This window comes from Carassius auratus, chromosome 19, assembly GCF_003368295.1.
Source record: "Carassius auratus strain Wakin chromosome 19, ASM336829v1, whole genome shotgun sequence".
In the NCBI taxonomy this organism is placed as follows: domain Eukaryota; kingdom Metazoa; phylum Chordata; class Actinopteri; order Cypriniformes; family Cyprinidae; genus Carassius; species Carassius auratus.
This window is the reverse complement of record NC_039261.1, coordinates 3603439-3616421: the sequence shown is the minus strand read 5'-3', so window position 1 is coordinate 3616421 and position 12983 is coordinate 3603439. Positions and strand designations below refer to the sequence as shown.

Below are 12983 nucleotides of genomic sequence, written 5' to 3'. Positions count from 1 at the left end.
TGACATCTTTTGAAACTCACCTTCTTCATGGGAGTGTATATATTTAGGCAAAACCTATTGTAAGTCAAACGCTTAAGGGTTGAATGTACTATTGAACTAGCTGTGTAATAAACTAACTAGCCTTTGAGAATCCTGGTTCTTGTTTACAACAAACCGAACACATGCTGCCACACAACCGTACGCTCCTCCCACAGCCAGTGAGTGCAGCCGGGAATATGACGTATACGTGTGGGGGGCGGGCACATGGAATTCCGTTCTTATGGAGGTTCTAATTATTCATAAAGCGGACCAATTGAGAGGCGTATGTAAATGAGTCAGGTTTAAATGTATTTGTAGGCTTATCCCAGACTCAGCGAATGAACGCTAGACTGGAGTGAGCAGACCGCGACTGTAGGAGACGCTTCATTTCGTTTGTGCATCGATAATAATCTGGATTCTTTTGCTTTGATACAATCTTTTTTAAAACCCACGCTTTGAAACCGATTTGACGTTCTACTCCTAAACCGAAATAAGCGGAGATCATATAGTCGGGGCATCCAGCTGACATCCACCGAGCAGACGCGAGTCTTCACCGGACTGAGCTCGCCATGTCCTCCGGGGATGAGTCGGAGCAGAGCCGGCGCTGCTGTGTTCTGTCGTGGGAGCAGGTGCAGCGTCTGGACTCCATCCTGGGAGAATGTGTCCCGATCCACGGCCGAGGAAACTTCCCTACACTGTCCGTTCAGCCACGGCATATCGTGCAGGTACAGGATCTCAGGCTCACATTAAACAGTAGCCTAGCCGACGAAACCTCGGTTGAAATCGCTACTGTATGGGGTTTTCTATGTTAAAAATGGAACGCAGTAAGAAATGTGGATAGAATTCCAATTCTAAGTGTTACAATAATTTGGAACATTCCTGAAGGATTCTAATTAATTCTCTCAGACACAAAACAAAACAAGGCATTATAAACTAGCACTGTTACGATGACAATTTATTTTGTAAAAAAAAAAAAGAAAAAAAAAAAGATTATTTTATAAGGCCACAGCAAATTGGTGTTAGTCACTATTATTATTAAAACGTAGGAATATTATTCATAATAATCAGCTGCTGTAATTCTTGATCCAAGATTTGAAAAAGTTATGTTTCCTAGTTCATACTGTTATGGTTATGAAACAGATAGGATTCTAATATTACTTCCGTATAGCACCAGAATGAAAATAAATAAAAATAAAAATAAATAAATAAATAAATAAATAAACAAAGAAAATCCAAGTAATATAGTTTATTGTTGGAACTATAGGCTGTTTATTGTTGCCAAGTGACAAAACTGAATGTGTGGTCATGGGTATGAGTTTATTGGCTATTTTATAAAGTTTTAACCTCATCCATCTAGAGCAGGATTGGATTTATGAAATCATATTTACATAAGGATCATTGTTTATGAGAAACGACTTGTTAATCCATGCTTTTTCTCCGGTGTCATGAACAGTTCACTGTCATTCAGGAAATAACTGGATGATTAATCTGCCATTATCAACCGAAGGGAAATGATAGTAGGCCTGTTCATCTCGTTTCAGTAAAGATGTATTAATGTAATAATAATTGATTCATGTTTATGCATTGACATCTTGATGCACAATTTGTTACACTAAGATATTGTTAAATTTTTTTAACATACTAGTGTTTAAAGTTCTGTGGTAGTTTTTTTTTTTTCAAGTGAAAGTCTCTATTTAAGCATCTCATCTTCATTTTACATTTCAGTATAATCTGTCAGTTTCTCAACGAGTAGCCAAGAAGATCATTTTTTTTTCATGATTATTTTACTGTAATAGATTCATTCTTTTGCAGTCAGTCATGACTTTTGCAGTCTTACTGGAAAAGGTGTATGTGGCAGTTTTTCTTCCGAGCTGGATTCCAGCAGATATCAGCAGGTGTTCATTCATTTCTGCATTTCTCTCCCTTTAATCTATTTAACATCCAGGGAGACTCTTCAGATTATTTATGATATTATTCCATACACCAATATACACTCAACAGATTCATTTTTTAATTATAACTAAAAAAGCAACAACAACTAGAATGAAGTTTAGATCACAGATCATTTTTATTAGCAGAGATAAATGTTTAAAACGTATACTTATTTTGTGTGACTAATTAAAAAGCCTCTGGGTCTGCTTATTATTATAATATATATATATATATATTTTTAAAGGAATGTAGTATTTCCCTTCATTTAGCTTGTTTTACTGCAGCCTCATTGTTGCAAGAAAGCCAGTTCACACAATTATCAGTAAAACAAGATATATATATATATATATATATATATATATATATATATAGTATTTTTTACCCCGCCGTATTAAATGGGTTATTCGAAATTAGGCCACTCTTTGCTGACATCACCGACCTTTCCAACGAATGTGCTCATTACTCTACCATCTGGTTGTATCTAATGTGAGAACCACATACATGTCCAGAAGGTTTTAGGTCTTGCAGTATCCCATCTTTAATTAAGTTTTTAATTTAGTCTTTATGAAAACTATCCACTTTTATTATAAATAAGACTCTCTCAGTAATGCCAGTAGTTCATTTACACGATGAACAGTCATTACAGTTACTCTACAGTTCATGGTTACAACCTAATAACTGTAGTCTTGCAGAGCCAGACCCTTGACTTAGCTTAAAATCTGGTTGACTTTGTAGTTTAGGCTGGTCAGAAATGCCTATTTAGACAGGATGAGACCGCCTGACTGACATATAAAGCAACCATTGTTGTTGTTTAGTGGCAGGTTTATCTGACAGTTTTTTTTTTCAAAACTCTGAATATTCTGTACTCAAAGCACCTTTATTACTTTCCATCCAATTACATTCACAGAATTACTGTCCATCCAAACGTAATAAGTACAGATTATTTCCCAGACGGAAGACAAACCGTAGACAATTCTGCTCATGACTATGTAGTTTGCTTGCAACTGCCTGAAAAACTCTCATCAATTATCTTTGTTACTGTTTAGCAGACAAAGTTGGCTTGTTTGTGGCCCATAAGGTTAACAGTGGATTAATCCTGTTGGAAACAGTAGACTTGTGGGCCAGCGCTGACATGGCATCCATGTTGTAAAGAAGAGCCTGGTAAATCTTTCTGTTTGGCCAGAGTGTAAACTAAATCCTCAGGATTACTTTTTTTTTTTTATCTGAAAGGATACACCGACTCCACATCTAAGCCATTCCCATTGTTCCTGTCTTAGAACAGGTGCTTTTCTAAGTATGTGAATGAATGTCTTAAAGAAATACATCCCTCCAGCACGTCAGATTACACCATTGGTCTTAAACTCAATTCCTGGAGGGTCACCGCTCCAAGCAACCAGCTCCAAATCACACCTGCTTGGAAGTATCTAGTGATCCTGAAGACCTTGATTAGCTGGATCAGGTGTGTTTGATTGGAGTTGGAGCTAAACTGTGCAGAGCTGTGGCCCTCCAGGAATTGAGTTTGAGACCACTAGATTACACCATACACCCTTACCTGCAGGGGGAGCTAATCAACACAGCCTGTCTAACCTCATTTTAGTGTAAAATGCATCTTTTTTTTTTTTAGAAATATTGTGGTAATATTGGCCTCCAGAGAAATTAAGTTTAAAGAAATTCAAGTATCTAAAAGCTAGTATAAGTTTTGTCAGCATTTACTCATGTTGTTCCAAACCTGTAAGACTTTCCGTCAAATGTAGACCTCTCAGCCTCTTTTCAGAGCTGCACTCTTTGTCTTCTTTCTTCTATTTCCACATTGCGAATTTACAAATAAACCACTCGTTTTAAAATCTTCTCGGGCTACTGCCATTTGTTATGACACCTGCTTCGAACATTACAATGGACATAACTTTCGTTAACACTACATTAAGTAAACCCACTTCAAGAGCAAATTTAACTTCAACATGATCCAACAGTGCTATTGAAAAAAAGACAAAATTCAAAGATGGCTGAGCACTTGTTTTTAACTTTCCTAGTTACTTGAAAAAAGTAGTGTCATTACGTAACTCGTGTTGCTGGTGATGCGTACCCCATCACTGATCATTTGGCTTCAGAAGACTACAGCGCTCGAGTCGTGTGGACCACTTTTATGGTGCTCAACATCTCATGTTCATTATTTTTAAATGACTTTGGACATTCTAGGATTTTCTTCTGTCACCCACAAAAATAAATAAATGAATTTTTTTTATTGTTTATAAAAATGTTTTGGTATGGAATATTTGAAGGGTGATCAAATTATGATACACTTTTCATTTTGGGTTATTGTTTAGAAAATCAGATTAATGATTCTTTAAACAAAGTCTATACTAATGGAGCACAGAACTGGTGTAATGGAAGTTACGTATATGAGTAAGTGCTTAAAGCTTTATCCAAGCTTCATATAACACCTAGGATTATCCACATGGCCATGGCCAATAGCTAGAATTTCAGAGATTCCATTAAGTGAATTTTTGGGAAAGATTTAACGGGTAAAACTCTTCAGAGTCTATTCTAGTACAGTGGATTCACTGACTCATCTCCTGAGCCTGGGCCAGTGTCAGAGACTCGTAAGTGGTTCATTCATCCCTTTACATTTGGCAGTCCACTGTGCTCACAGTGGTTGTGGGTGTCCAGGGGGCAATGATGCTGTTCTGCTGGCCTGTTCCCCAGGCTGAACCTGTAAAATGCAGTGTGGAAATCTGCCTCGCAGTCATCCCACAAATAAAGCAGAGGACCGTTTTTAGCTAGGTTGGAAAACCAAACAGGACGTGAGTTTACGTGTCACCAAGGCTTTGTCAGCTACAGTCAGACCAGTGCATTTGTGCCTTTTTACAAATCTTTCACATAGGATCAAAGGAAGTAGCCTTGAGGTATTACCTTGTACGGAAAACCAGATCTCTTTGGTTAGTGCAAACTGAAATAAGACTCAGATGTTCAACACACAATCATCTTCATTGAAAGTAGTGTGACTAACTTATCTTTCCAGTGCTGATGCCGTGCGCTCTCCTATTGCGGGTTTGATATTGAAATATTGAGCTGATCATTAATAAAATCTTATCTTTTGATTTCGGTGATGTGAGCTCCATTAAATTTAAATATAAAGCAGCAATTGGAGATTGGATTTATATCCATTTTGCGATGACACTTTTATGCGGCCAAGTGTAAATGGATACATTTTAATAAATCAGATAGCTATCCGATTAGTGAAGGTGTAGACAGGTCCTAGAGACAGGATTGGACACCTCTGATGCACTGTAAATGGTCATACATGGATTTTGTAGTAATGCTTAATGTTTTTTTTTTTTTAAATGTGGTCTTAATTGTACAGATCACAAATGAGATTCCATTTCTTATAAATAACAATGACATAGTCTCAGTAATCCTATTTTTTATTTTTTATTTTTTTGTTATGAAGAAACATAACTTGATAAAGAATCCCTGGTGAACTCAATGAAGATATATTATAAAGATATTGTAATCACAATAAATGTGCACTATTTTTGTCATCACTGGCTTGATAGAGGTTCAGCAATCAGCGTTACCTTTTTAGCGTAGCATGTTTTTTAAGCAGTTAATTTTAAAGAGCACTTCTCAAGATTTTGCATTCATTTGGTTGTATTTTTAAAGTGAACGCACCCCACCCCCCATCCCCCATCCCCTCTCTATTTATTTCTCTCTCTCTCAGTGTGTGCGTGTGTGTATTTGTGCGCTGTTAGTTAACATGTCTTTTGTATGAGTGCTCTTTATTTCAGGGACAAGTTCTCTATTATCTAACTATTAACTATGACTTTTTTTCCCTGTATAAACTCATACTTGGCTGCTTATTATTAGTGAAGTAGTTGGTAGATATAGGTATGAGATGGATCAAGGGATCTAAAATATGGTCATGCAGAATAAGGCATTAATATGTGCTTTATAATGACTAATAAACAGCCAATATACTCGTTTTATACATGTTAATAAACAACCATTGTATACTGAGAATGTGTCTGTAAACTAAATAGTTGCTGCATCCTGCCAATAAACGATAAATCGGAATCATAAAATAAAAAATAAAAAAATGTCCCTATTTTAGTTAGCCATCTGTCTGAAAGTGTAAGGTTACCACTGTAATTAACTAGTTCTCCATGCTGGAAAAATGGTTTCCCGGCAGTTCTTTTTTATGGTCATTCAAATGTATAATTCCATTTGTGGAAACAGATCTGAAAGCTTCATTTTATGTCCCGACTTTTGCTATAAAAACGGAAAACCAACATTTGTTCTGGAGCACTGTGTTGTTCTTCGTATTGAGTGCTTTTCCAGCGTCTTGTAGTTTGTTTTTTTTTAACTCAGATTTTTCACCTGGTTGTTTTTTATACTGGTTGTCAAAAGATATCTGGTGATGAAATGAAAAGTTTGCCATTTAGTTGGTGAAAGCTACAGACACTGCTGGGATTATGTAACTCTGCAGACAAATAGGTCAACCATTATCATGTGGTGTGATGGGTAGACAATGCATAAGCCCACATTCATAAATCAGAGACAAAGGAAAAAGTGGTACAAACAATATATAGCAATGCACATTAACACCTTAGTCACTGCATATCAATAGCAATGCTCTGAAAAGCCACTTGTATTACTTCAGAATCCTCATATCAATGCTCTCACAAGCACCTCACACACCCCTAGCATCATGGCAGTGATGTTTTCTCCATCGGATCCACTTAAGTCTCTTCTACTCTGGCTGGCCAATAGACTAGAAATAGACTAGAGAACTAGAGTAAAGAGTTTCACAGATTCTCAATTTTCTAGGTCTTTGACACAGGCTAGATCACATCTTGTCAAGTTGAGTGGAGATTCTCCATTTCTTCAGTGCTCTTGGATGCACTACTGGTTTGTTTAAATATGTGGGTCACACTCAGTCTGATATAACGCCCCATTTATTTTATAGCTATATCTCTCTAATCACTGAGAATGTCAATTGTTTTAAAAGTTGTTCATTAGCTGATGTCAGCTGGCTTTGGAGTCTCTTTGGAGGCCATCTTGGCTTTGTGTGTGTTTGAGAGAAAGATGTACAGATTAAAGACAGAAAAGCAAGAAAGCTGCCACTGCCAGCAGTGACTTTTCATTTCCCAGGGAAAACTGAATCGTTCTCTAGTGAAGACTTACATCTCAGTTCTCACCTTTGTCCAGTCTGATAGAGGTGTGTGTTTGTTTCTGAGAAGTGTGCAGAAGCTTACTTAAATTACAGTACTGCACTGCATGAACCTCAGAAAGAAAGGTTGCCATTTCCTTCTAATGTAGCTGGTCTGTTAAACCAACGCAATTCCTCTTCTTCTTGAATTTCTGTACTTGTTTTTTTGTGCATTGTGGATGCCTAGTTTTGCAACACATTTCAAATGAGGTGTGAACAGGGTCACATTTATCTCCACAGTTTCTGTAGGATTGCAAGCCTCATTCAGAAAGTTGCAAGCCCATCATTCACAATTCCCCAAATTCCCCCTTACATAATTGATTTTCATATATTTTGACTGAATGGGTTGCTTTTTCAGTAACCAATTAGTGAGAAATTACATACATTTTATTGGAAAAACAACAGCCCATACATGTGAAAGGTATATTAATAGATTTGTTGAATCCCGTGATGATTTGTGGAATTAGCCTGAGACACACTGCTCGATTTTTGGCCGTCCCAGATAAAAGATTGGCATCGAGGCCAGCCGAGTCAGTGTAAATATTTCTGGGTATATGAAGTCTGGTTTTGTGCCATTGTCACACAAGAGGTACCACAAAATGTACTTTGGTCCAAAGATAAGCAATAGCACAAATCTAGTCCTCAAAGACCCCAGATCATCTGCATAATTTGAGTCAGAGTCAACCCAGGAGGCACACAGTGTCATAAGATGGTTACAACGTATTCAATATCATTTCAGCATCTTAAGTCAATATTAATTTGATGTCCAATACCAACATCAGATGATGTTGCTGTATGTTGTTTTTAGGTTGTGTAACCAAAACCAATGCAAAGTCAACTTCAAACTGGTTTCGAATACTGACATCAACCCAATTTTCATTCTCAGCCAAAATACTCCATCTGTCTGATATCATGTTCATTGTCAACCTGACTTTATATTGACATCCTGTGCCTGCTGGGAAGACTGTGTCCAATTGCTCATGATTTTGGTAAAATATGGTCTTGGACTTGTGTCTGAACGGTCATCACAATACAAATGGCATTCCATCCCTTTTGATAAAGTTGTAGGAACCTGTTAAAAAAAAAAAAAAAAAAAAAAAAAGGGTTATCATGCTTAAAGATAGGGAAGGTTATTTTAAAAATGGCTAGCGATAGCAAGTTATTTTTGAAAGCAAGATCCCCACCTTCCCTGCATAGTCGCTCTGCAAAGCCACACCTCCTCCAAAACACACAAATGCTCTCAGGCAGAACAGGAACTAACCTGCAACACGATGAGAGATGGTGTTTGGGGAGGATTGAATGCAACACTGTCAGATTATCTCAGGTCTCATTCACCAGTGAGAAAACATTACAGTAAAAAGTGCATAATGTTACAATGATAGCACCTTTCATTCATGCTAGAACGCACTGCTGACGTATCATGTCTGTGGAAACGGTGCGCAGAAGTTTGCAAATGCATATTTTACAGGCAGGCTGTTGTAATGTTCAGACCGGATGGATGAAGATTTTCTGACATAATTTGTTGATCCTTTAACAACATTTTAATCCCAAAATTGTGTCTTGAACCTATCCCTATTCATACACCTAAACCCATCCTTAACCATGAATAATCTCTAAAATCAGAGGAAATGATAGATGTATGACACTGATGTACAAGCACCAAACAGTGATTGCAAGCCCAAACTTCACAAAAACTATAATCTTGTTCTTCAAATCTGATTGGTTAATCACAATGTTGTTCCAGTGTCAACATAGATGTTGATTCAGGAACATTTCACACTTGGTAAAATCAGGTTCCGCATGGGAAGAGACTTACTTTTAACCAGCAAAACAAACAATGTTTCTGAACCAAATCATCTACCCGGCCTTTAATAGTGTCTCTTTCTGTGTCTCCTTCACCTTTAGGTGGTTCGTGCTCGTCTGGAGGAGCGAGGCGTAGTGGTGCGGGATGTGAAGCTGAATGGCTCAGCTGCCAGTTATGTGCTCCACCAGGACACTGGACTTGGCTACAAAGATCTGGACCTGATCTTTGGTCTGAGTCTGACCGATGACAGGACCTTCCGTCTGGTGAAGGACGTGGTCCTTGACAGCCTCCTGGAGTTCCTGCCTGCTGGCGTGAGCCGGGACCGCATCAACGCCCTGACCCTGAAGGAAGCGTATGTGCAGAAGCTGGTGAAGGTTTGCAATGACACGGACCGCTGGAGCCTCATCTCACTTTCCAATAACACTGGCAAAAACGTGGAGCTAAAATTTGTGGATTCCCTGCGACGGCAGTTTGAGTTCAGCGTGGACTCTTTTCAGATCGGCTTGGACTCGCTGCTGCTTTTCGACCGCTGCTCCGAGACACCCATGTCCGAGAGTTTCCATCCCACTGTGCTTGGAGAGAGCATGTTTGGAGACTTTAAAGAAGCGTTGGGACACCTACATGCCAAAATCATCGCTACGCACAGTCCGGAAGAGATCCGTGGTGGCGGGCTCTTGAAATACTGCCACCTGCTGGTAAGAGGTTTCCGTCCAGTGTCTGAGACGCAGATGAAGACGCTCCAGCGCTACATGTGCTCACGCTTCTTCATCGACTTCCCAGACATCAATGAGCAGCAGAGGAAGTTGGAGGCGTACCTGCAGAACCACTTTAACGGCATGGAGCACAAAAGGTACGATTGCCTCGTGACTCTCCATCGTGTGGTAGACGAAAGCACCGTGTGTCTCATGGGCCATGAGCGGAGGCAGACGCTCATGCTCATCTCCTCTCTGGCACTACGTGTGCTGGCCGAACAGAACGCGATTCCTGCACTGTCTAATGTTACGTGTTACTACCAACCGGCACCCTATGTCAGAGACGTCAACTTCAGCAACTATTATGTAGCACATGTGCATTCGCCCATTTCTGCCTGTAACAACTCCTATCAGACATGGCTGCCTTGTAGCTGAGCTATAAAAGGACAAACACTGCTGGGGAATATTTGCAGTTTTCAGATGATGTTTGGTTAAAATCCTCAGACTTTCCAAGGGGAATCTCATTAAAACATGTTGATGTCACAACTCACAGAAAAATAACATATTTTGTGCAAAGAAATGACCATTTCTCAATTGTGATTCTCATTATACTTTCATATTTTTTTATGAGAATTAAAGTGAAAATCAAGACATTACAGCAAATACGAGATATTTTGGGATTTGGAAAATTCTTGTACTAAATATTTCTTTAAAATTATTTCACGCTGAAAAACAAAAAAATAAAAAAATAATGGTCTTACAAGTAGGCTTAACTTTCTTTATGCATAATATTGTCATAATATAATCATATATATTATAATATATGATTTCATGAGATTTTTTTTTTTTGTTGCTTTTGTGCAAAATTGGATAGAGACCAAATGTGAGATATTGTGTCTTAATGTGGATGCCACCAACCTGTTTCACTGAACTTCATTGGGAGGAAGGTGGGGAAATGTCTAAAGCACTTCATTACTCTATGTATGTGTAACCCATTCATGTTTTATAAGTGAAACATTTTTAAGTTATGAAACCGCTTTTGTTGAGGTTATGCAAAAAAAGAGAAACAAACAAAATCAAGAAAAACAGTATATCTTGGAGACTATGTTCAGTTCAGTTGCTACTTTCCTTATTTGAAAAAACGGAGTACCAAAGACTTTACATGTTGCAGTTTAAGTGTAATGTTACTTCTGTGACTTCAAGTGCCTGAAACCAACTACAAACTGATCTGTATGTAAATTATAAATGTTTATTGTTCTGTTCTCCAGGCTACTGTATAGTACAGTATTTTTTTTTTTCAGGGTAATGGCATTTCCTTTCCAAATCATAAAAAAAGAAATAAAGCTAAAATTGCTCCTAGTCTTTTTCTTATATTTGTCGAAATGCATGCACATATATCACAATAAAAAGAGTACAGGAAAATATTCATGGAGTGTTACAAAATAATAATAACGTGAATGTTGCTAAACTTTATGGTGGATAATATTATTATTTATAAGTCAATTTAAAAACAAACAAACAAAAAACATCTTATAGTATTATGACCCTAATGATGACAATGAAAACATTACCTGGATGCCAAATGATTACAAGTCATTTAAAAAATGACTCAGAAAAGTAGTTGTAGATTTGAGAAATTATATTTTATTGTTATTTTATTATCTAATAAAGTGACATTCGGATATTTTAATGTCTAAATATGTTTTTGGGCCATTGTAATGTATGTCTTTTGGGATGTGGATGGTTTATATCTGTCATAGGGCAGGCTGTGCTTGTGTTGGCCGTGTTGTGCTCATTGTTGCTGAGGACACAGCTGATGAACAGCTGTTAGGAGAGCAGTGAATGTGCTGCTTGCTGAATATGCAGTTTAGAAACAGACGCTCCACATGTTGTTGTACTCTGTGTATATGCTACAGGCCATCATTGAAGCACTGGCGTCATGGTACCTAATGTACCACTGACTAATAATTTCATTTGGTGTGACAGACGGGAAACTGTGCCATGGGCTGTTCTTAAACTGAGATATCAGGTGTGTACAGCACATGTGTTGAGCTCAGAATGGATATTTACTGCTTTTAACCCTTGTGAAAAAGAAGTACAATGATTGTGCACTTGTAGTGTACTTAAAATATTAAAAGGATATTTAAAAAAATAAGAAAAAAAATAACATGAATTAAATAAAAGACACATTACGTTTGCAGAGAGTTCATGTTCATGATTCTGAAAGGGATAGTTTATCCATAAATGAAAATTCTGTCATTAATTATTTATCCTAATGTTGTTCTAAACCTTTAAGATCTTTGAAACACAAATAAAGATATTTTATGAAATCCAAGAGCTTTCTGACCCCGCATGGACAGCAATGCAACTGAAAGGTACCCAGACCCAGAACGTAGCAAGGACATCATTAAAATAGTCCATGTGACATCAGTGGTTCATCCGTAATTTTTAGGAAGCAGTGAGAATTATTTTTTGCACGCAGAAAAAACAATGCAAAAATAACAACTTGCGTTACCCTAGGGTGCCATTGTAAAGAGTATCACAATGTGAGACATTTGTTGTTTACATGCAGAGGTACTCTTAATAATGGCGGAAGTCATAGGTATTCATGGTGCTTTATAAAATTATGCTTGGACCACTGACTACACTTTTATTTTACCGATGGCTATACGTTTCTGGGCCTTGGAAGATTTCAGTTGCATTGCTGTCTTAAGATATTTTTGATGAAATCTGAGAGCTTTCTGAACCTCCATAGACAGCAAGGGTAGTACCACAATCAATACCCATAAAGGTAGTAAGGATATTGTTAAAATAGTCCATGTGACATCACAACTGTATTTTCTTTCTTTCTTTCATAAAATCCAGAGTTGAAAGTTTGCAGCATTACAAGTTGAAAGATGCAAAACTCTTAATTACTGTAATTCTGAAATGATTTACAGAATTCTAAAACTGCTTTTACTTATTCACCTGTTTTGCATAGTTAGGGTTACCAACATTCCAAACTATAATTTTATTGAAAACTATTGTTTTGCTGCCTTGCATTGGTGTTTGCCTCAGGAAATCCAATCTAATTGGTTGTGTATTTGAAAAAAAAAAAAAAAAAAAAAAAAAAAAAATCTGTTTCCGGAACTCTGGCCTAGTTTCATCCATTACAGAAGTTGTGAATGTCACATTAAAATAAATAAAAGGAAAGACAAACTAGTGTACTAGACAGAAAATATCTTATTTCTTAAACAAGTTAATGATTTCTGGGCAGCAAAGGCTGTAACTAATAGCACAGCATGAGTTATAGAATATGGAATTGCAATTAATAGAAGAACAGTAAAAAGCA

At 37.4% G+C, this 12983-nt stretch overlaps 1 protein-coding gene across 1 annotated transcript; it reads left to right on the top strand.

Annotated features, from left to right (window-relative positions):
• Positions 1–230: 230 nt before the first annotated feature.
• LOC113119154 (terminal nucleotidyltransferase 5A-like) lies at positions 231–11011 on the top strand. Its single transcript, XM_026288398.1, has 2 exons — positions 231–743; positions 9062–11011. Exons 1-2 carry the CDS (start codon positions 588–590, stop codon positions 10085–10087), a joined length of 1182 nt encoding a protein of 393 aa, XP_026144183.1. The 5' UTR covers positions 231–587; the 3' UTR covers positions 10088–11011.
• Positions 11012–12983: the final 1972 nt, after the last annotated feature.